Below are 21993 nucleotides of genomic sequence, written 5' to 3' on the forward strand. Positions count from 1 at the left end.
CATTTAAATCTGAAAGTTTATTGCATGAACCATTTGTTTATGATTCTGAAAAAATTAATTGAGGAAAAATTGGAGAGAATATCCGACTGGGATATTACAATCTGCTATTACTTTCTTGTAGAAAATTATATGTATAACTACTTTCTAGGACATGCCTCTGATTAGCTTTGCACATTTGAAGCTTTTCAAATAAATTTTTACCGATCTTGTGGAAGTAAAGTTAGCATGGATTTGTAGATTTGTTAACTCTTGGTTGTGGCTTAGGGATAGATACTGTCCTTTGATATTCCATTTGTGTAGTCAAGCTGCATCATCCTGCATGCTCCCCACCCCCTGAAAACACACACACACACAAGAGAGAATTGTTGTTTTAGAAGTGATGGTCATCCAGCAGAGAAAGTCAAAATATTTATTATAAAGAACGACAAGAAATGAGTCTACGATGGTATTAAATATTTAACACAGTTTTCACTTTGTCTCAATTCCTAGGAGTTATATGAGAAATGTATCTTGTAAAGTGTGTAGATTATTAAAAAAAAAATCTTTTTTATTTTGTGTTCAGGCAAGTCCAATCTATAATTACCATTACTATTTTATCATAAGTAACAGATGAAATAAATGCAGTGCTGCCATCTTATAACTCAATATCTTTTTCTATATTTTTATCTGTCCTACTCTTCAATTTCAGAAGCATCTCTCTAGAAAGAAATTTATATCTTTGACATGTTCATTTGCTTTGCTCTGGATAGGGAGGCATTCTTAAATTGTCTAATATGGCTATAATATACAAATAAAGTCTGTTGAGTTGGCTTTTTACTTTATTGTCTTATAATTTTGTCTTTCAAATATCCTGGTACTACGTTTTGTATTGCTCTTTGAATACCATAGAGAGAGAGAGTTATATATGACAAGCAATATTTTTCAGCATGATCCTTTATTTGGACGGTGGGATCTTACAAATCTGAGGACAGAACTTGGGCGATGCAATATACAGTCTCTAAGCAATTCTGACAGGGTGGTTGTCTCTCCAGGGATTTCTCTTGAGAAGTACAATCTTACTGCTTTGATGCAGTCAGTAAGTTTCTGAATCTTGTTATGCTGCAGACGGACTATATTGTAGAATATCATAAATTTTACACTAGCTCTTGAATTTATTACCGAACCTTGTTATTATCTCTTATTTAAAATAAAAAATGGTGCGACTTAACTCACTTCCCATGCATAAAATGCAGGGAGTGCAGGTAATGTCTGAGTTGGATTTTGCAGCTGAATCGATTCCAACCACTGTTAAAGTTGTTGCTGTAACTGGAACAAATGGAAAATCTACTGTCACTACATTTACTGGACAGGTATCTATTCTTTTGAACAAGTAAATATTTGGATTAATTAATGGAAAAATAGTTACAATGAAGAGGTATATTAATATATTATATCAGTTCCATGAAGTGTTAAATTTGCAGATGGAGAGTAAATCATGAAGGAGCTCTGCTGGAGTATACAAAAGAGGAGCATAATAGAACCAGCCAGCCATTAATATAGTGTTTCCTTAGAAAAAGGAGAGTACAGAAACATTGGATAGCCAACTATTACTACGAAAAAGGCTCCTGCGCCTACATATCTCCTCAAAGAGAAGAGTGTATAGATCTGTACTAAGAGAACCTATATAAAAGCCTCACAACTATTAAAAAAAAGAGAGCACAAGAAATAGATTTTCATTTGCCTGAGCAATGATAGCCATGAGGAGGTTAGAGCAACTATCCTTATTCATTATTTGTAATTGCCTCGAGTGTCATTGGACCATGGGGTGGACCCCACTTCTAATTATTGGCTTGCATGTGGGTGCGATTTGAGCTTTTCTTATTAAATACTTGATGCTGTGAGGGAAGTAAGCTTTCTTTGATAATCTAGTATTTTCATTTTGTGTTGTGCATTTTTCAGTAGGAGTGGAGGCTTAATTGTTACCAGTGTTTGTTCATGGATTTCAGTAATCACTTTCAACTTATTGATGTCCGTTGTGTCAATATGCTCCTGTTATATTCTAGGTGCATGAGAGAGCCTTAAATTGCTGGTCTCCACAAAAGGACTGTGGCTATGAGCTTCTCTTATTGGCATATTCTGGTTTTGGATAGCCTTGAGATTCAATAGAGTATGACAAATGAGTTGGATCAAAATTTTCATAGTTATTGACTTGAGAATCCTGAAAGCTAAAGGGGTCGTTTACAGAAAGTTCTGAAGATATAAGTGAAAACTATGCAGAAGGGTTCCATGGGCTGAAATACAGTAGGGTGGGCAGGATGGTGTTTGGTTGACTGGGTGAAGCCACTGTTAAAGCCAGGGTGAAGGATGTGTAAAGGGAAAAAGTGCTTTTGGAAATGGTGCATGGTGCATTGGTCATTATCATGGAATATAGGGCTGCACTCTATGTGGCAGGCGAAGGGGGTCTGATTAGTAGGGGGGGGCTTCAACACCATAGGAGAGGTTGTCTTTTTATTCCAAATTATCCCCAAAAGACTTTTTGATTTGCATGAGTGTGTAGAGTAGGATGCCTGAGCTAAGGAAGAATTTTACCAAAGTTGGTGAACCTTCTAGTTCTCGCAGTCAGCAGATATGGGATGCTTGGATATGCTGGTGGAGCACCCTTTTCTCTTTATACTAATCTTGGGTCTTTTTCTTATATTGACTTTTAAACTTAAGTCACTTTCTTTGTCTTTTTGCCTCTCCCCCGCTACTTATAGATAGGATAGTGTTTAGTCTGGAGCTTCTTCTTAGAGGCACAATTTTAGAAAAATCTAGGTCAATTAGATTGCATAGTTGAGGAAGTGATGATTTTAAGCAGCTTGCTAAAAATTGTTGCAACATAGACTTTGGAATAGAAAGTCATTTGTTATGTAATGTCCCGTTCATAAAATAAATGTATTTAATTAAACTTTGTATCGGGCCAATTGATTTAATTTATCTCGGTCCCATTTTATTTTTGTGTTCGAAGTTTGTGTTGCAATCGGCTATTTTTGTACACCCTCGGAATGGTTTCCCGACGGGTATGTAAGCACGGCTTGTAGGAAGTCTTAGGTATGCTTTAGATTATTTGTTTTTGTACTGCAAATTCCTGTTGGAGTTCTAGAGTGTTCGTCATTTCAGAAGTGAAAGATCTTCCCTATTTGGCTAGTGCAGTTTCGGTGGGATTCAACCCTCACCCTATTCCGTTGTTGCATGTAATTCTTTGTTCGGATTTGGCAAATTGGAGCATTCTCTTCTGCAATTATTCATATTCAAGTCTCTATTATTGTGTGGATTTTATCAAAGATCTATTATGTTTTGTGCATGAACCAGATTGTATTCTATATTGAGTTCGGATATCTCACTAATCTCTGTACTGCCTCCTTGGTTGTACGGCCTTCACCTCCATAAACCTTACCGCATATTATTCCTCTCACACCAAGAGTAGCCTACCGTACACCCATACTCCCCACTGTACTCCTTCTACAAGCACTGTATGGACTCTTGTTGTGCAATGTGCAAACACCCTTCATCTTCCACTGTATGGAAATCTACATACCTTGTACTATCCTTTCCCCATCATCGTACGAACCTTATTGTTCTATGTAGCCCACTGTACGGCCTCAATTAAACCACCGTACAACCCTCTAATATATCCATACAGGTTGTCCTGTATAGTGCTCGGCGGATTTTGCTTCCCATGACCCCGTACATACCTCCGGAAACCAGAATACCAGCATACCATTGTCTTCTTTAGACCCTCGAGGAAGGTGGGACATTACAGTGGTATTAGAGCCTTTGATCTTGCCAGCCTGTGGACAGAGAATGAGAGTTTATAGCTAGAAGAGAAGTACACATTCCGTTGATCGAATGGTTGATGAACGAGAACTGATCGCTACCGAACTTGTGGCACTACTAAGGGAACTTGCCAGGAATTAGGCACAGATCATTGATACGCAACAACTCATGGAAGAAACTCTCAAGAAATTGGCAGAGAACAAAATATTTGGAGAACAAAATGGTCACAGCACAGACTCGGTGTTGGGTAAACCAAACGCTCAGCCTGCACGCTCTTGACCTTCCATACCGACTTTTCCACCACGGACGGAGGCACAATGCGGAGGGATACAACCAACCTTCAAAGAGATGAGAGAAGACTAGAAGAATGCAAACCTTGAAGAAGATATATCTTACAAAGATTACGCAGATTTGAGAATGAGATATTCCGGAGGTGGAAACAGAGGATAATTTAACGATGATCTCAGGAGAAAGTTGAGTAAGGTAAATTTGTCTCCATTTGACAGATCGGGTTCCATATCAGCGCAAGCGTGGGTTATGAAAGCCAATACCTACTTCCAGCTGAATCCTATGCCAGAAGAAGCAATCAAATTTGTTGTGTTACACTTAGAGGGAGTTGCGCACGAATGGTGGCACCACGACGCCATCACATTAGGGCATGATCAAATAAAGACTTATGCGAAATTCACGAAGAGATTGATAGAATGATTTGATGGTAAAGATCCGAAGCTCAATTTCAAAGAGTTGATGCAACAGAGGCAAATTGGATTGGTAGATCAGTTCATTGCAGAATTTCAGAAACTCTCTGTTTTGGTCACAGACATGTCCGAAAGAAGGTCGGTAGTGCTCTTAATGGACGGACTGTCTGAACCTTTGAAAGGTTGGGTGAAGGGATTCAATCCGGCTACCCTGTCGGAAGCAATTAGTAAAGCACGAAGTATGGCATCGCCATCGGCATCATCCTCATCCTCTCGAAGTTACATCCTAAACCGCCGACGTTTCTGAGGGACAAACCTTTGCCCAAGAAGCCGTCGTTGGATGAAGTTACCAGACAGGAACTCTGAAGGAAGAAATTGTGTTTCAACTGCAAGGGACCTTGGGAGCCAGGTCACTGATGCCTCGGAAGGGGGAAGACCCATTACATTGAGGTCGTGTCCGATGATGAGGACGAATAGGAAGAAATGCCGGCCGAAGATAACCAACCCCACCATGACACCAACATTAGCTTGAACCGTATGGAGAGAATCACCACTTTGTTACAGCGCGGAGGAGCTATTGCATTGGTTGGTAGCCCGAGGTGCATAGTTTTTTGTATATGGGGTACCCTTCAAGGACAAAGGGTTACGGTGATGTTAGATAGCGGCGCTACTCTAAATTTTATCAACTTATCCTTGGTAAAATAGAGAAGTCTTCCTACGGAGGCGCACGCAGGCTTTCAGGTCAAGGTTGGTAGAGGGACCTTCCTGCCTTGCATGCATCTTGTTCCTCAACTGAGCATCACAATGGCGATGACACGGTGATGGAGGACTTTTTCATAGTGGACCTTGCTGACATAGAAGTCATTCTTGGCATATAGTGGATGGAGACCCTTGATGAATACACTTAGAGTTTCAAGCGGATGGACTTCACTTTTGTGGTTGACGGAAAGAAGGTTGTCCTCCAAAGAATGGCAAATGAAGGTCTGAAGGAAGTTACTGCGCATCGGATGGAGGCAATCGTTCGGCACGATAATGTTGTGTGGGTTGCGCATTGTTTTATCTCGACAGAACCTATAAAAGGGCAAAGAACACCTCCACACGATGATGAACTCCAAGATATTTTAAGTAGGCATGAAAAGGTCTTCATGGATATTCCTCTTGACATACCACCTCACCGGGGGTTTGAACACACTATCGAGTTGGAATCAGGGGCAAAGCCGGTCATAACCACACCATACCGCCATTCCACGAAATTCAAAGATGAGATCGAAAAGACGATTTAGGAATTGCTAGAGAAAGGATGGATTCATCCCAATTCTAGCCCATTTGCGTCATTTGTGGTCTTGGTCAAAAAGGAGGACGGGATGCTACGCATGTGCGTGGACTATCGCGCATTGAACAAAAAAACAATAAAGAACAAATATCCAATTCCAAGGATAGATGAGCTGTTGGATGAACTGCATGGCGCAGTCTATTTTTCAAAAATAGATTTCCGTTCCGGATACCATCAGATCCACATGAAGGAAGATGTGGAGAAAATGGCTTTTCGCTGCCACTATAGACATTATGAGTTCCTGGTCATGCCGTTCGGATTGACCAACGCACCTGCTACATTTCAATCATGCATGAACCGCATCTTTAACAAACAACTACGTATCTATTGGTATTCTTTGATGATCTAATTTATAGCAGGTCATGGGAGGAGCACCTGAACCATTTGAATGAAGTTCTAAGTATCATGGAGGAATAGTCCTTGTTCGCCAAGTAGTCCAAATGTGAGTTTGGTATGATAGAGATATTGTACTTGGGGCATGTTTTCAGTAAATACGGGTTCAAGTGCATCAGGAGAAGATTCAGGCTATCCTCTACTGGCCTGCCCCAAAATCACTCATGGATTTGCGAGGATTCTTCGGATTGTGCAATTACTACAGGAGGTTTGTTAAAGGATTCTCTCAGCTCAGCACACCTTTAATGGATCTGACGAAGAAGGGGTCATTCTAGTGGAACGAAAAGGCACAACTCACCTTTGATAAGCTAAAAGAAGCCATGAGCACTTGTCCCGTACTTGTAGTACCTGACTTCACTCGGTCATTCATTTTGGAGTGCGACGCATCTAGGGAAGGCATTGGAGCAGTACTGATGCAAGATAGACACCCCATCGCTTATGAGAGCAGAAAGCTTACACTAGCAGAACGCCTGTATTCCATATACGACAAAGAAATGTTGGCCATCGCGCACGCGCTAACCAAGTTCTGGCAGTATTTGGTAGGTGCCAAGTTTGTCGTCGGTATGGATCACAACAGTCAGATATTTTTTGGAGCAGCAGGACTTGAACGAACGACAACAAAAATGGGTAAGCAAAGTTCAAGCTTTTGATTTTGATATTGAGTATGTAAAAGGGAAGAACAATGTTGTTGTAGATGCCTTGTCTAGGAAACCCACCATCTACTCACTAGACCGGATTTTAGCTAATTGGAAAACACTTCTGCTAGTGGAATATTCCAAAAATACATTTGCTTGTGAAATAATGGATGGCCGCACCCACGATGATCGGTACCGAGTGGTGGATGATATCATCTACTATAAAGACCAGATATACCTGGTGCCGGAATCCAAATTGAAGTAGATCTTGAAGGAGGGCTGGACATCTCGGTTTCCTCAAAACTTATAGAAGCCTTTGGGAGAGGTTTTCATGGAAAGGACAAAAAGGGGACGTGTTGCAACATGTAAGAGAATGTATGTTTTGCCATTAGAACAAGTTCAAACATACTCTTCCTGTCGGGCTACTACAACCTTTGCCAATTCTTGAACATAAATGGGAAAGTATATTGATGGACTTCATAACAAGTCTTTCGAAGGTGAACAGAAATGATTGTATCTTCATGGTGGTTGACAGATTGACAAAGTATGCACATTTCATCGCCATCCCCTCGAACCTTCAGGCTACACAAGTTGCTGATCTGTTTTTAGAGAAGTCTTTTGTCTGCATGGGTTACCCCGAAACATTGTCAGTGATCGGGATGGATGATTTGTTAGTATCTTCTGGACATAATTTTTTCGGATGGCAGGAACAGAATTATCACCAAGCACAAGTTACCACCCACAGACGGACAGTCAAACCGAGATTGTGAACAACTGGCTCGAAGGCTACCTTTGAAACTACGTCTTGGAACAACGACGAGCGTGGGTGAAATGGATCCATCTGGGGGAATATTGCTACAATACCACATATCACATGTTTATCGAGATGACACCATTCAAGGCTTTGTACGGGTACAAACCCCTCTCCTTCATTGACTCAGTTCTAGGGGACAATCGCGCACTAAGGGCAAGGGACTGGCTTTAGGAAGAACAGGACATACTGAGGGGCCTGAAAGAAAACCTACAATGCGCACAAAATCAACAAAAGATGTATGCCGACAGGCACCGAATAGAGAGGAGTTTCGAAGTGGGGGATCTAGTCTATCTCCAGCTCCAACCATATCGACAATCTTCATTAAAGGGAACAGTGAAGGAAAAATTGAAACCACGATTTTATGACCCCTATCACGTGGTTCGTCGCATTGGTGAGGTAGCATATGAACTAGAACTCTCGGAGGGAAGCCGCATTCATAATGTCTTCCATGTTTCTAGTTTGAAGAAAGCCATAGGGCAAAATGTCATAGTTGCTACCGACCTTCTGTCGCTCAACGAAGAAGGAAAGCTCATTTTGGAACCTGTCGAGATCCTTGAAGTACGTGAAAAGACCTTACAGAATTGCACTGTGAGGGAATACTTGGTACATTGGCGACACCTACCATTGGATGACGCAACATGGGAAGGTGAGCACATTCTCTAACATTTGGCACTGCATTTACTCGAGGACAAGAAAATTTCGAGACGAGACGATTGTAATGTTCTTGTCATAAAATAAATGTATTTAATTAAACTTTGTAACATGTCGATTGATTTAATTTATCTTGGTCCCATTTTATTTTTGTGTTCAAAGTTTGTGTCACCATTGGCTATCTTTGTACACCCTCGAAATGGTTTCCTGATGGGAATTTAAGCACGGTTTGTAGGAAGTCTTAGGTATGCTTTGGATTATTTGTTTCTATACTGCGAATTCCTATTGGAGTTCTAGAGTGTTTGCCATTTCGGAAGTGAAAGATTTTCCCTATTTGGCTCGTGCGGTTTTGGTGGGATTCAACCCTCACCCTATTTTGTTGTTGCATTTAATTCTTTATTCGGATTTCGCAAATTGGAACATTCTCTTCTGCAATTATTCGTATTCGAGTCTCTATTATTGTGTGGATTTTATCAAAGATCTATTATGTTTTGCGCATGAACTAGATTGAGTTCGGATATCTCACTAATCTCCATATTGCCTCCTTGGTTGTACAACCTTCACCTCCATACACCTTACCACACATTACTCCTGTCACGCCAAGAGCAGCCTGCCATAAACCCATACTCCCTAGCGTACTTCTACAAGCACTGTATGGCATTCATTAAGCTACCCCCGTATGGACTCCTATTGTGCAACGTGCAAACACCCTTCGTCTTCCACCATACGGAAATCTACATACCTCGTACTATCCTTTCCCTATCATCATATGGACCTTACTGTGCTGTGTAGCCTATCATACGGCCTCAATTAAACCACCGTACAACCCTTTGATATATCCGTACGGGTTGTCCTGTATAGTGCTCGGTGGATTTTGCTTTTGGTGACTTCGTACATACCTCTGGAAGCCAGAATACCAGTATACCATTGTCTTCTTTAGACCCCGGAGGAAGGAGGGACATTATATATTAAAGGAGTGTTGGGCTATTTTGAAGCTTAATGAATCATAAAAGGCAATAAAGTTTGGATGACTAGGGCTTGCTTTTTGGTATTGTCTTTCAATTTTTCAATAAGTACATTTTCAAAATTTTATCAACCCTCTTACAGTGCTTGTGAAGGTTATCACTATACTCTGCAACAAAAGAAATTTTTCTCTAGAATGGCTTTGCAATTGTAGTATGATAATGTGTTGGAGATCAGAAGGCTTAGGTGTTTGAGAACTTATGTTTGTCTATTGCTGCAGCCCTAACTGTGGAATGCTTAATAGAAGAATATGCATTCTTCCTAGGACTGCTGTTGAGCACCATTGAAAGTGGTTGCTGTCGGAATTGATTAAGTAGGAAAAAGTTGATGTGATGCATTCTATAATTTTTGACAAGTAACCATGAGGAGATAACAATTCCATGATGTGGGAGGTTGAGGATGGAGAGAGGATGTGGCAAAGTAGAAAGGCATTGAAAGGAAGGAGACTACACGAGGAAGCTATAAGGGATGCAAATCTAAGGAAATTGAACATGAATTAAAATAGAGCTGTTATTTGTATTATATGGGGTTGGGAGCATGCATGACGATGTGAGGAACATTTGGGGAAGATAAATAATAATACGATAATTTAAAGGGACACTCAGGGCCATGGGTATGGAAGTTGGCAGTAACAATTAAGAAGTTATGACAAGGATTAAAAAAAATGAAATGTATGGATTTAAAATAGTCTAAATGAGAGTTGTTGGAACATTAGAGATAGCCAGGGTGACAAAACTTGGATGGCTAAGACATGAACAGTGAAGGCATAGTGGAAGCTATTTGGATTGACCATTTGTTTCCAGGAGAATGATGCGGTATCCAACTAGGAAGTGCTTTTGTGAATTTCAAAACATTCAAAAGTGAGTTTATTGAGGACCATATACAATGTTTGATTTTGCAACTCCATTATAATGCTGCCTTTAGATTTGAGCTTGAACTTTCTTGAAACCCCTTGGCAATTTAAATAGCTTATGAGCAATAACCTAAATGGAATAATGAATACCTATTGAGGGGCAACTAGAGTTTGTTGAACATGTGTTGAGGAGGATAGATTACCAATGATGAAATCCTTTCGATTAATATAAATTTTATTTTTCTATCTAGTTGGCCATATTATTTGAATGAATTCCCATCTCATGCAAAAAGCATGGTGCAGTGTGGATTATGATATATTACTCTGAATCTCTGATTTTGTCTAGCGTGACATATTATGCAAAAAAAATCAGAAATCCGCTTGCTATAATGATTCTGAGGAGAATGAATGAATTAAGGATTTTAATAATGTCCACGACGCCAAAGCAGCTAATGGGACTTGCCTGCTAACAACTAGCCTAATCCAATTGTAATCCTTTGACTAATTCTTCTTTTCTTCGATGTATTTTGATGATCATGTTTGCGGTCTTATCCAACTGCTTTTCTTCGAAGAGGTGGTCCATACTGTTGTTTTATAACATCTTTGAATACCTGGATATAATGTTGCTGTAAGCCAAGCATTCCATGAAAAAGTGATGTTCTGTTTCAATTGCTCCCGTGTCACAAAATAGGCAGGTCCTATCTTCCCATTCCTCTTTGGGCACTTTCCATCTACTCGTCTTGCATTTCAACTGGTGAGAACTAGCTGGGCTATAAGCATTTTGGCCTTCCATTTAATTGCTGCGCCTAAGTATAGTTTTTCCTCGTGGCATGTGTGTGGGTTAAATTCCTTAATATAGTGGAATTTTTTCCTCCCCATGTGCCTTGTCCACATGATGTTACAGAATCTTTCGTGAACAAATTTCTTAATTATATAGTTTGTGGACATTGATATAACCATTGTCCTCAGTAAATATTGTGTAGCCGAAAGGTTGATGTCGTCGGTAATTGTTATGTAGCTGACGGGCCCCTTTGGGAAGGTTCTTCGGAATGGTATATGTACAACTTTGGATCATCATTGTAATCATCATTGGAAGCACTATGTAATCTCTTTGGCATATATGCAAATAATAAAAGGAGTACTGCTGTTCTTGTATATTGTTTGTATGCGTTAAAATCTTTACCCCATACGGTAAACATTTGGCATTCCATTTTGTTAATCTGTCTCGGATATTTTGTAATTGTCATCCGTAGACGACTTTTTCTTTTGGGGGGGATGATGTCGTCGGTAAATATTGTGTAGTCGACAGGTTGATGTTGTCGGTAATTGTTATGTAACCGATGGGCCCCTTTGGGAAGGTTCTTCAGAATGGTATATGTACAACTTTGGATCATCATTGTAATCATCATTGGAAGCACTATGTAATCTCTTTGGCATATATGTGAATAATAAAAGGAGTACTGCTGTTCTTGTCTATTGTTTGTATGTGTTGAACTCTTTATCACATACAGTAAACATTTGGCGTTGTTGCCCAATGGACCTAGAACGAAGGCAGAGGAATGAAGTCTAATGTTGAATCAGCTTAACAAGGATAGAAATAAGATAAAGGAAAAAGATGGAATACGCACCGCACAAGAAATTTTAATTTTGACACAATAGGCTGAGCGGAGACAGAGGTTTTAGTAGATTGCCGACAGACACCGAAGCACCGAGGAATTGTTGGAAGAGACTCAACAGCGGTTGGATTTGGTGCAAGAAACAAGGGAGAAAATTCTAAACCTGTATATGTCGATGGAAGAGAATCCAGATGGAAGGGAATCAACTTGCGCGGCTCGGAGTGACGAGGGAGCACGAGCATACAGTGAACTGTTTGTCCGCGATACACTTCCGGAAGGAACAACTTTGTTGGAGGAAAACCTTTTTTTCACCAAGTAATGCGGCTGTTGGAAATAAGACGACTGTCTGAAATAGCGCGGGTGTTCAAAACAGTGCGGGTGTGCAGAATAGTGCAGGTACACAACAAGTACCTCCAACTCAAATAGTAATGGCTGGACCAAAGGAAAAATTGCCAAAGTTTGATGGTGATGGAACGACTGATCCAATCTGACATTGTAAGACATGCGAAACAATTTGGATGGCAAATGGCATAACTGGCACAGATGAATGGGTCCGACAATTTTCGAGAACCCTAAGAGGTGTAGCAATTGATTGGTTTGCCAACGTAGATCCTCAAAAATTAATTAATTGGACGGGAGTTAAAAAGAAGTTTATCACCAAGTTTCAATTGTTGCGAGACGACAATGAGATCGTAGTAGAAATACACAACACAAAGCAAGGGAAAAATGAAACAGTTTGTGCATATGCCAAGAAACTAAAAGAATTAATAAATAAAATGGAAAGTAAGCTGATAGATGGACTGAAAAAGCGATGGTTCATTGAAGGACTACGCTTGGAGTGAAGGAAGAGAATGAAGATTGTGCTGCCATCATCATACACTGAGGCATACAATTGGGTGATGGACTTAGAGAGAACAAAAAACAAAAAAGAAGAAGAAAAGTAGCTCATCCGACTCAAATGACTCGTCTTCGAAAGGAGATAGTAGTGATGACGAAAAGGGCAACAAGAAGGTCCAAGGTCTCTAGGAGGATATGATCAGAATGCTGATGGAATTTAAGAATGTGCAGAAAAAGATGAAGGGAAATGAGCTATGGTGAACAGAATGCAAGATAGACGGTCACTCGAAGGGATCTTGTCCGAAGAACCAATTTTGTGAGATCTGCCAAATTATGGGACATTCCACAAAGGAATGCCAGTTCAATATGAAGACAAGAGGGCATCAACAAGTGCTCCTGACACAGGCAGCTTCCACATCAGGAGGGAACGGAAACACAAACAATGATGGTGCCACTTCGGGTGGGTATAAAAATAATAACAGAGGGCAAAACAACAATACCAACAATAATAATGGGGGCTGTAGTTGAATTTAGTACGATGCAAACAAGCGCCCGATGGTTCAATACTGAGCATGCAATTTGTGGGGCCATTTGCACAGAACTCTACATCAACAAACGCACCAAAGTTGTTATGCAGATGGTACGGTCCTGGAGATCATAAAAATGTCTAGTGCCTGAAATCAGGAGTCAATTTGATCACCATCAGGACGGATGAAGGGGAGGTTCTGGCAATCACACGAAAACAAACAAAACTATACCCCGACTCGATGGAAGAAAAGAAGAGATTGGAAGAAGTGCAGGTGGAAATTGAGAAAGCAATGCAAGCAAAGAAACCACAATTGAAGGACACTACCGGTAACTCAACAAGGAATTGCGCAGAACAGATAATCATACGGTAGATATTACAAACTGAAATACCAGTCAAGTTAAATGATCTGATCTTCACAATGCCTCAACTACGGACAACACTCACAAACATAGCCTCGGTTGCTAAACTACCAGGAGAATATGGAAGGGAAAAGGAAAGCGGAGCAAGTGCAGCGGACCTAATGCTGTTAGCCCTCACATCCGGACGACATTTGACGGTTGTCGAAATGGGTATATTAGGAACGGTCCTTTCAGACACAATTATGGACGAAGGTTCAAGGTTAAATGTCCTATCAGAAGATACCTGGAAGAAGTTGGGACAGTCGATGTTGTAGCCACCTACATTCTAGTTGCTCACGACAGACCAGCATGTGATCAAACCATTGGGAATCCTGATGGCACAACCAGTGACTATTGGAACTCAATCGTTCGATTTTGTCATCATCCCGTTGAAGAGGAGAGGATATGACGCCATTTTGGGCCGGGGATGTCTTGTACAAACAAAGGTTAAGTATGACTGGAAGAAGAATACACTATCAATGGAAAGTAGGGGACGACGATTCATTATTGATTTACACACACAAATGGTGGGTGAAGAAGCCATATCATCTGATTCCAAAGAAGAGGATGAAGGAAAGCAGCGATTGGAACCCAATGAGGAAGGAGTCCTATGGTTGGAAGGTGGATTGACGAATGATGATTTGGATTCGGTGAATGGCCTTTTCCACTAGCAGATGGAGGATTACGAGCTCTTTCCGAGCTTTAATATGTTAAAGGTCAACGAAGGTGAAAAAAAAGAGGGAAATGAATGTTCGAAGGAATACAAAGAATCAGAAGAAGGAAAGGTAGTTACAGCTGAAGCTAAAAGGAAGAACATACAGTGTGAACCCCAAAAAAGGAAAGATTCCGCCGTACGGAACACAGTAAACGGACCACGCTGAAAGAAAAGGTTACAACACACTACGAATTTACTAGAAAGGTGTCGGTAGCAAGGAAAACACGTCCTACGGTCTGCGCAGGAAACAAAGAGGAAGGGCTTAATAAAAACTTTAGTAGTACAGAGTGAAGGTTTTAAAATAAAAAATACAGTTATTGACGGCAAGGAGTGGCAGCCCATGTAATTCATGGTACCGAGTTTCGAGAACAAAGTGGGCGATATGGAAAACCTGAAGGAGAGATTGTGTAACTTAAATAAACTTGATGAGCGATGACTGCAGGCACAATGGGCCACGAAGGTTACATAGAATAGGCATAAGGCATGGCACGATAAGCACTTGAAGTTGAACAGATTTCAATTGGAACAACTAGTGTTGAAATATAATGGGCACAACGATATCAGACCAGACAAGTTTAAAGTCAAATGGGTCGGGCCATACCAGATCCGGGAAGTAGGTGATAACAGAGCAATAAAGTTATGGACATTGGACAAGTAGGAAATTCCGGAAATGGTGAATGGTTCCAAGTTGAAAATATATCATGCACGACCTGTTCTGTCGTCGACGAATATCGAGGAGCAGTAAAATTCATTGAAATTTTTTTTGAAAAAAGAGTCATCAAAGTCATTGTATGGCAGCTTCAGCAATCACCGTACGGCCTTTTCAGGGACATGTCCGTACAGATTATACAGTCAAGGATCCCTGTTATTCACCATACGATAGTATGAGTTGTCCTGGTAAGCACTGTACGGCTGGGTTCAGGAGATTACTAGAACACCGTACACTAATCTTCTAGTTTACTGTACGGCTTTCAAAAAGTGTTTCATGGCCGTACGACACATCATAATCATCAATTGGCATTGTACGACCTTGTTCATTCCTTCGTACGGCTGAGAGGGTTGAACCAGAGCTAGTGGTGACACCGTACGATGAATGAAGGGCACAAGATGTAATCACTGTACGACTGATTACTTGAATGGGCTAGGACCGTACAACATCCAGTGTTTTAACCAGGAGTTCGTACAACATTCTCTACACTTGTTCCATATGCAATTTCCTTGTTTTTACATGCACTATATTTTTTTTTATGTTCTACATGGTCCGTATAGCATGTACGTTTCATTACTGGACAAATACAGAAGGATAGCAAAAGCCAGAAGCCATTCATGAAGTTTGGAAGGATGGCTGTACGGACGCTAGAAAGGAGAAAAATTTGCAGAGGGATAACTAAACTAATTAAGCAGAAGAATAAATGGAGTCTGCAGGAAAGAGACAGTGGAAGAAAAACTTAGAGGAAGAATCTATAGCTAAAAAAAAAAACGACGACAAATTAAAAATGTTCAAAATGAATAATGTATGATGTTGAAGGGAAGGGAAAGACAAAAAAAGGTAGTAAAACATAAGCAGTTGCCAGAAAGAGTGTGGAATCGGAAGAAAATGACAAAAATGGTGTGTTCCATGGACTTTTGTGTGAGTTTGAGGGTGCTGATTTGGTCTTGGCGGCGGGGCCGCTACCCCTCGACCCCGCTGGAGGCGATGCCCCCTAGACCCCTAGTCAGTGCAGTTATCAATCTTGAGAAGTGTGACTAGTTGGTGAGACTTGGAGTTATTGCAGGCATAGAGTGTCTGTGTACCAGAGGTAGAGAAAACAACAGAGCAAGCTTTCGAGAGGAGTGATATGCTTTGAGGCACTTGGAGAAGTATTAGACGTGAAGCTATCTTGGTGGATGCATAGAGAGCTTGGGAGGAGCTGATCATCTAGTTGAAGGCAGTGCAACAACACTTGGCTCAGGGTACCTAGGAGTTGGAAGCAGAGAAAGCAACACGGGTGGCTATCAAGGTTAGCTTGATTAAGGAGACAGTATTGTGTTAGCAGAGACTACAGATGCAATGTGGTTTGGAGACCAGTTTGGTGCAAGCATGGGACGAATGTGAAACTGGTGTGATAGAAATAGATCTATCTTGTTGTAGTTAGTTAATGTATTCCATTTTGTTAATCAGTCTCGGATATTTTGTAATTGTCGTCTAGAGATGACTTTTTCTTTTGGGGGGGATAATGTCGCCAGTAAATATTGTTTAGCTGACAGGTTGATGTCGTCGATAATTGTTATGTAGCGGATGGGTCCCTTTGGGAAGGTTCTTCGGAATGGTATATATACAACTTTGGATCATCATTGTAATCATCATTGGAAGCACTATGTAATCTCTTCGGCATATATGCGAATAATAAAAGGAGTACTGCTGTTCTTGTCTATTGTCAGTATGTGTTAAACTCTTTACCCCATACAGTAAACAACCATACAGATCAACTCAACTTATATAGGCATTTTTTTGATATTGAATTGTGTAATTTCTTTCCTTCTAGAAGTATTGAATTTTTATATTCTTTTAGTGGAGATGCAATTCCTTCCAAAGTTGCTTAGGAAGAGGGCATTTCTAAAGGAAATGATTAGTAGTTTCTTGGCTTCTTTTGCAGTTAGGATATTTGTCAGGTCCATATGCTCCAACTTGGATAAGATTGTCAGCTAAGAGACATAATTATCTGATGTTCGATATTAGTAATTGAGAATTTTTCTGGCATAACAGTGTGAGATTTTTTTTGTCAAGAGTATTGATGAAAAACCTTCATGAATTTTTTAAATTTTGTTGCAACTTTTGGATAATAATATCTTGTTTGACCTGAAAGAAAATTGGTTATCATCAATTATTTGTACAGCCATAAGCTGTAGTTACTGTATATTCTATTTCAATGTAAGCCCCAAGTCAACTTTGCATTTGCAGAGCAGCAAGATATATCTGATGTAATCATTTATTCTTAGATCTTGGGTTTCTTGAACAAGTGGGTTGGAACTCAATTCCAATATGAGAATTCCAAGTACAAGAACCTGGCCGATTTAGGCTACAATAATCTGTGATTTGGAATCTGATCCATATTCAACAAGAGTTTGCAGAATTGTCAAAGTAGGCCTATGTAATCCATGAATATTATTGCCTTTTTTCTTCACATAACCTCAATACCTTTTCCTATAGTCCAAGACAGATCTTTGGCAAGCAGCTAGATATCTTGTTTGGGAAATTTGGATATTGAAGCATATGTAGTCTTCTAAATGGAAGAGATCAGTATGTCATATTGATGTTGAGCATACATCATGGTGATTGTATGTGCCCAAAAATAGTTTCTTAAATGCTGGGAGTCTCATGCTGTTCTCTTAGACAGAGCATTGTTGAAAAGAACAAGCTTTCAGAGATTGGTTTCTATGCTATCAAAGAGAGTTTTATTTTGTGGATCTCTGCCTTCCATAAAGTTATTGACTGAATTTTCTTAAATTTCAAAAGCAATTGCCAATAATGAATAACCATTGGAAATGGTAAGAGAGATAGTAGCCTATCATTATGTAGGATTTTGAATTTCCTTTACCAGAGATTGGCGGGTTCAATTCTACATGCAGAGGACTTGGTCCAGTTTGATAACCTAACTTGTATGAAGCTTAATGTAGAATCTCACAGTGCTTTGTTGATTTTCTTGAGTGTGAGTGTGAGGGGAAGCCAAAGTATTTCAAAGGGAGATTGCATCTTTAATTCTAGAAGTTTCAGTATTACCACATTTCTTCTGGGAGGAATATTGAGAAAAAGAAACCTGGATTTGGCATTACATATTTTCTACTTGGAACCCATTTGGTACATGTAAAGTGTTGTTTAGAGATGCCTAATTTCATTGAGAATAAAGGGCTAGCATATAAGGGTGCGATCTGACAAAGAAAAATGGTATTATCTTCCCACTAGTCTTGAATAATGTAGAAGAGAATAAAATATCATATATATTATTATGCAGCCCAAATTAACTTCTTTCCTAATGCTAAAAGGACAAAGAGTAAGAGGATTACCTTGGAAAAGCCTTAATGAAGATTAGAATAGGCAAGAGATATCACCATTTGTAGGGACTACAAAAATGGATGGGATTTTGGAGTTAAAGTAGAACTTATTGGTTGGCTAGAAGGCTGAATCCAAATCAGTAAAGGATTTGTAATATTAGAGAAATGTTACCGAGGTAAGGGAAGGGAGGTCCTTTTCCCTAGGGGCCATGAGGTTCCTCTTATGGAATGTTAAGGGACAAACTGCATTTGTTAAATTCTTATTGTCAAGTTAAGATAACCATGTTGCTGAGGTATGGGAAGGGAGGCCCCCTTGCCTAGGGGCCATGAGGTTCCTCTTATGCATGTTAAGGGATTGAATGCCCCTAGATAGAGTAGTTGGTCAAACACAAGGTATAGCTTGAGAAGGCAAATCTTATACTTCTACAAGTAACCAAATTGAGCATTAGGGAAATGAAGATTTTCTCTAATAAACCAAGAAACTTCAAAGCAGATGCAGGTTAGTCTAAAGGGATGTTGGGTGGCTTGGCTATTTTCTAGAAATCTACCTTAGCTATAGTGGAAAATTTTGCAGGGGGCAAACAATGGTAGGGATTTTGGGTCAAGAGCCCTTCTTTTAGTTTCATTTCATTATGGTAAATGACTATGGGCCTATTGCATGTATGATGAAGTAGGAAATCTAGGGTCTTTTGGATGGATTTGTAGCTGCCTACCCTTCCTCAAATTGTGTTTTTGGTGATGATTTCAATGCTATTCCACACAATCAAGATAAGAGGAGAGGTGTTTAGAGGTTTAATTAGTTTTACAAAGATTTCAGTGACTGGATTGTCTAGAATTATCTTGTGGAAGTTGGCTTAGGAAATGGTACCTACACGTTGTAACATACAAATTTTCATAACCAATTTTAATCTGAAATTAATCTAATTTTCACAAGTAATTGTTTACATTTCACATGAAAATGATTTCTACCAACTGATTATAACTGAAGAAACTCTTTTCATTCTATCTTACATATTCAGCTAATTTCACGAGAAACAAAAGAGATACTTATGTATTGCTAACAATTTAACTACTTTTAATTATTCTACTGAAAATAAAGTAGCGACTAATTATATCAATTGAAATGCTTATTCAACATGAAAGTAAATGTTTTCTCTTTCAAAAAAAAAAAAGCAATTATCTATCTATTCTTGCAGAGGTTAAAAGTGAAAGAACATACAACATTAACAAAGAATCTCTTTAATCTCATTGTCCAAGCCTCGACATTGGTGAGAGGAGAAGCATTGACATAGGCTTAACCTCCCAACCGCGGACCAATACTTATCCCCACACATCCTAAATTAATAGAACGACCCTCCCTACCTCGGGATCGGGCTTGGGATGTTCATGAGCCTTAGCCATTTGAGTAATCAGGTTGGTTGAAGTCCCAACAGTTATTCTCCAAAATAACTAAAGTGTCTGGACAATCAACAAAGATCACATGTTTGGCATATCTGCCTAATTTTTACCCTGGCCAAGGATTTCAAGTTGGGTCTACAAACCTGATCTCCACCACTCGACAACGTATTACATAACTGGAACATGCATGAGCTATTATAGTTTTTAACATTTTGTTTATTGATCTGATTCCAATCTTATTTGTGTAGACTCTCTACACCTCCTCACCATTCTCGGCTATCATGCCAGTGATTCCTAGGTACTTGCGAGTTTATATCCACTGCATTTGCTTTACATCTCTTCACCTATAATGGCAATATTGCCGGTGAATTCCTCGGTGTTCAGATTACAAGATATCATTTCCACCTTTGTGTGATATAAATGGATGTAAATAAATTAGAGCTGAGATAATTGTTTATGCATGATTGATACACTATCATGGTCAAGTAACATCAATGATATAACTGACATATTCCATGTTCTAAAATCTATTTAGTATCCCCTTGAATTCGGTCTGAAATAAATAGGCATTCAAAATGATTAAAGAGGAGGGAAAGAAAAGATAGAAAATAAGAAGTTAAAGAGTTATTATTATTATATATCCTTATCTATGTTCATGTGTATGTATAGATAAGGTGGCATAATTAGATTATAATTTATAATGTATTGGTGTCAACTTATTTTTATATACATATGTTCATATTTGAGAGTGTATAATAATGATTAAATAATAAATTCTTTGATAATTCTTTTAAAGGTATGAATTATGTTTTACTTTTTATGATTTATTATAATGTTCCTTTTATAGCTCATGTAGTTCCACTATGTAACATGTTCTCAAATCCTAATAATCTTGCCAGGGTAGTTTTAGGTCAAACCTGTCGAATCTGATGATTGGAACAATTGACCATCCCCTTCCAATGACCTCATTTAGCAATGCTTCCCCTCTCTTCAGTCTTCTTCCTACAATCTCTCAAACAGACATTCTTGCCAAGACATTAATTCAAGATATGTTAATTGTTAATTCAAAGCCATTGTCGATCATCTAGTGACCATTAGAGATTTCATTAACGTCTAAATAACTAACTCATTTCACATGATTAGGAAGAAATAAATTAATTCAACAACTATAATTCACTAACTCACTTCTCATGATAAAAAATAAATAAATTGATACAATGGCTATGATTAACCAATTCACTTCACATGATCAAAAGGAAATAAATTGATACAACGACTATAATCAACTAACTCACTTCACATGATATTAATTCGTAAAATAAACGTCTATGATCAAAATAAAAATTTAGTGCAAAAATTTGGGATGTAACATACCCACCCCCTTAAAATTTTTCATCGTCCTCGATGAAAATAACAACAAATTTTAAGTAATACTTAGTCAGTTATATGAAAAGAAAAGAAAATTTTCAGTTTTCAATCTTAGAGAAAAGGTAGGGATATCTTTGAAAAATTTCACGATAATCCTCCCAGGTGGCATTATCTTCAGCATAGTGGTCCCACTGGACCTTGCACTGTGTTACTTCTCGATTTCGTAAGCGTAGCGTATGTACCTCAAGTATTCTGAGCAGTCTTACCTCTACCACTCCTATTCTCGCACCTGCAATAATTTCCAATCAATCATATGTTCATGGTGGGTAATATATTTCTTAAGATATGACACATGGAGGACGTCATGCATCCTAGTAAGGGCTGTGGTAAAGCAATCCTGTATGCCACTGGGTTTACAACTTCCAGAACTTCAAAGTGTCCTACATATCTTGGGGCTAACTTAGCATTCTTGCCAAACTTAATGGTACTTTTTTGAGGTTGAACTCTTAATAACACCTTGTCCCCTACTGAGAATTCTTTGGGTGTTCTTTTGGCATCAGCATAACTCCTCTGTCTGTCGTTTGCTTCCTTTAACCTCTGATGAATCTGGATTACCTATTCCTCTACTTCCTGAAGCATTTCGATTTTCCAACCGATTCAAACTCACGAGGTTCTGCACTTACAATCCTACAAAGCCTCAAATGGAGCCATTCTAAAAGTGGACTGATAGGAGTTGTTATATGCAAATTCTATCAGGGGTAAGTATGTTTCCCATTGGTATTGCCGGTCCATACAGTATACTCTCAGGAAATCTTTTAATACTTGATTTACTTGTTCTATCTCTCCATCTGTCTCAGGATGATAGGCCGAACTAATATTCAATTTTGTGCTCAAAGCTGTAATGT

The 21993-nt window shown here is 39.2% G+C and overlaps 1 protein-coding gene across 8 annotated transcripts in view; it reads left to right on the forward strand.

Annotated features, from left to right (window-relative positions):
- The window catches only part of LOC149562832 (uncharacterized), a 269069-nt gene that overhangs the window by 118332 nt on the left and 128744 nt on the right, over positions 1–21993 (forward strand). For all 8 annotated transcript variants that reach the window (XM_089826279.1, XM_089826283.1, XM_089826285.1 and 5 more), the window contains 2 exons: positions 926–1075; positions 1233–1349. In XM_089826279.1, coding sequence (XP_089682405.1) covers positions 926–1075; positions 1233–1349 — 267 coding nt within the window. The remainder of the gene's footprint in view (positions 1–925; positions 1076–1232; positions 1350–21993) is intronic.

The sequence above is a fragment of the Cupressus sempervirens genome, chromosome 4 (assembly GCF_028749045.1).
Source record: "Cupressus sempervirens isolate cs-2001-9-10 chromosome 4, ASM2874904v1, whole genome shotgun sequence".
Classification (NCBI taxonomy): domain Eukaryota; kingdom Viridiplantae; phylum Streptophyta; class Pinopsida; order Cupressales; family Cupressaceae; genus Cupressus; species Cupressus sempervirens.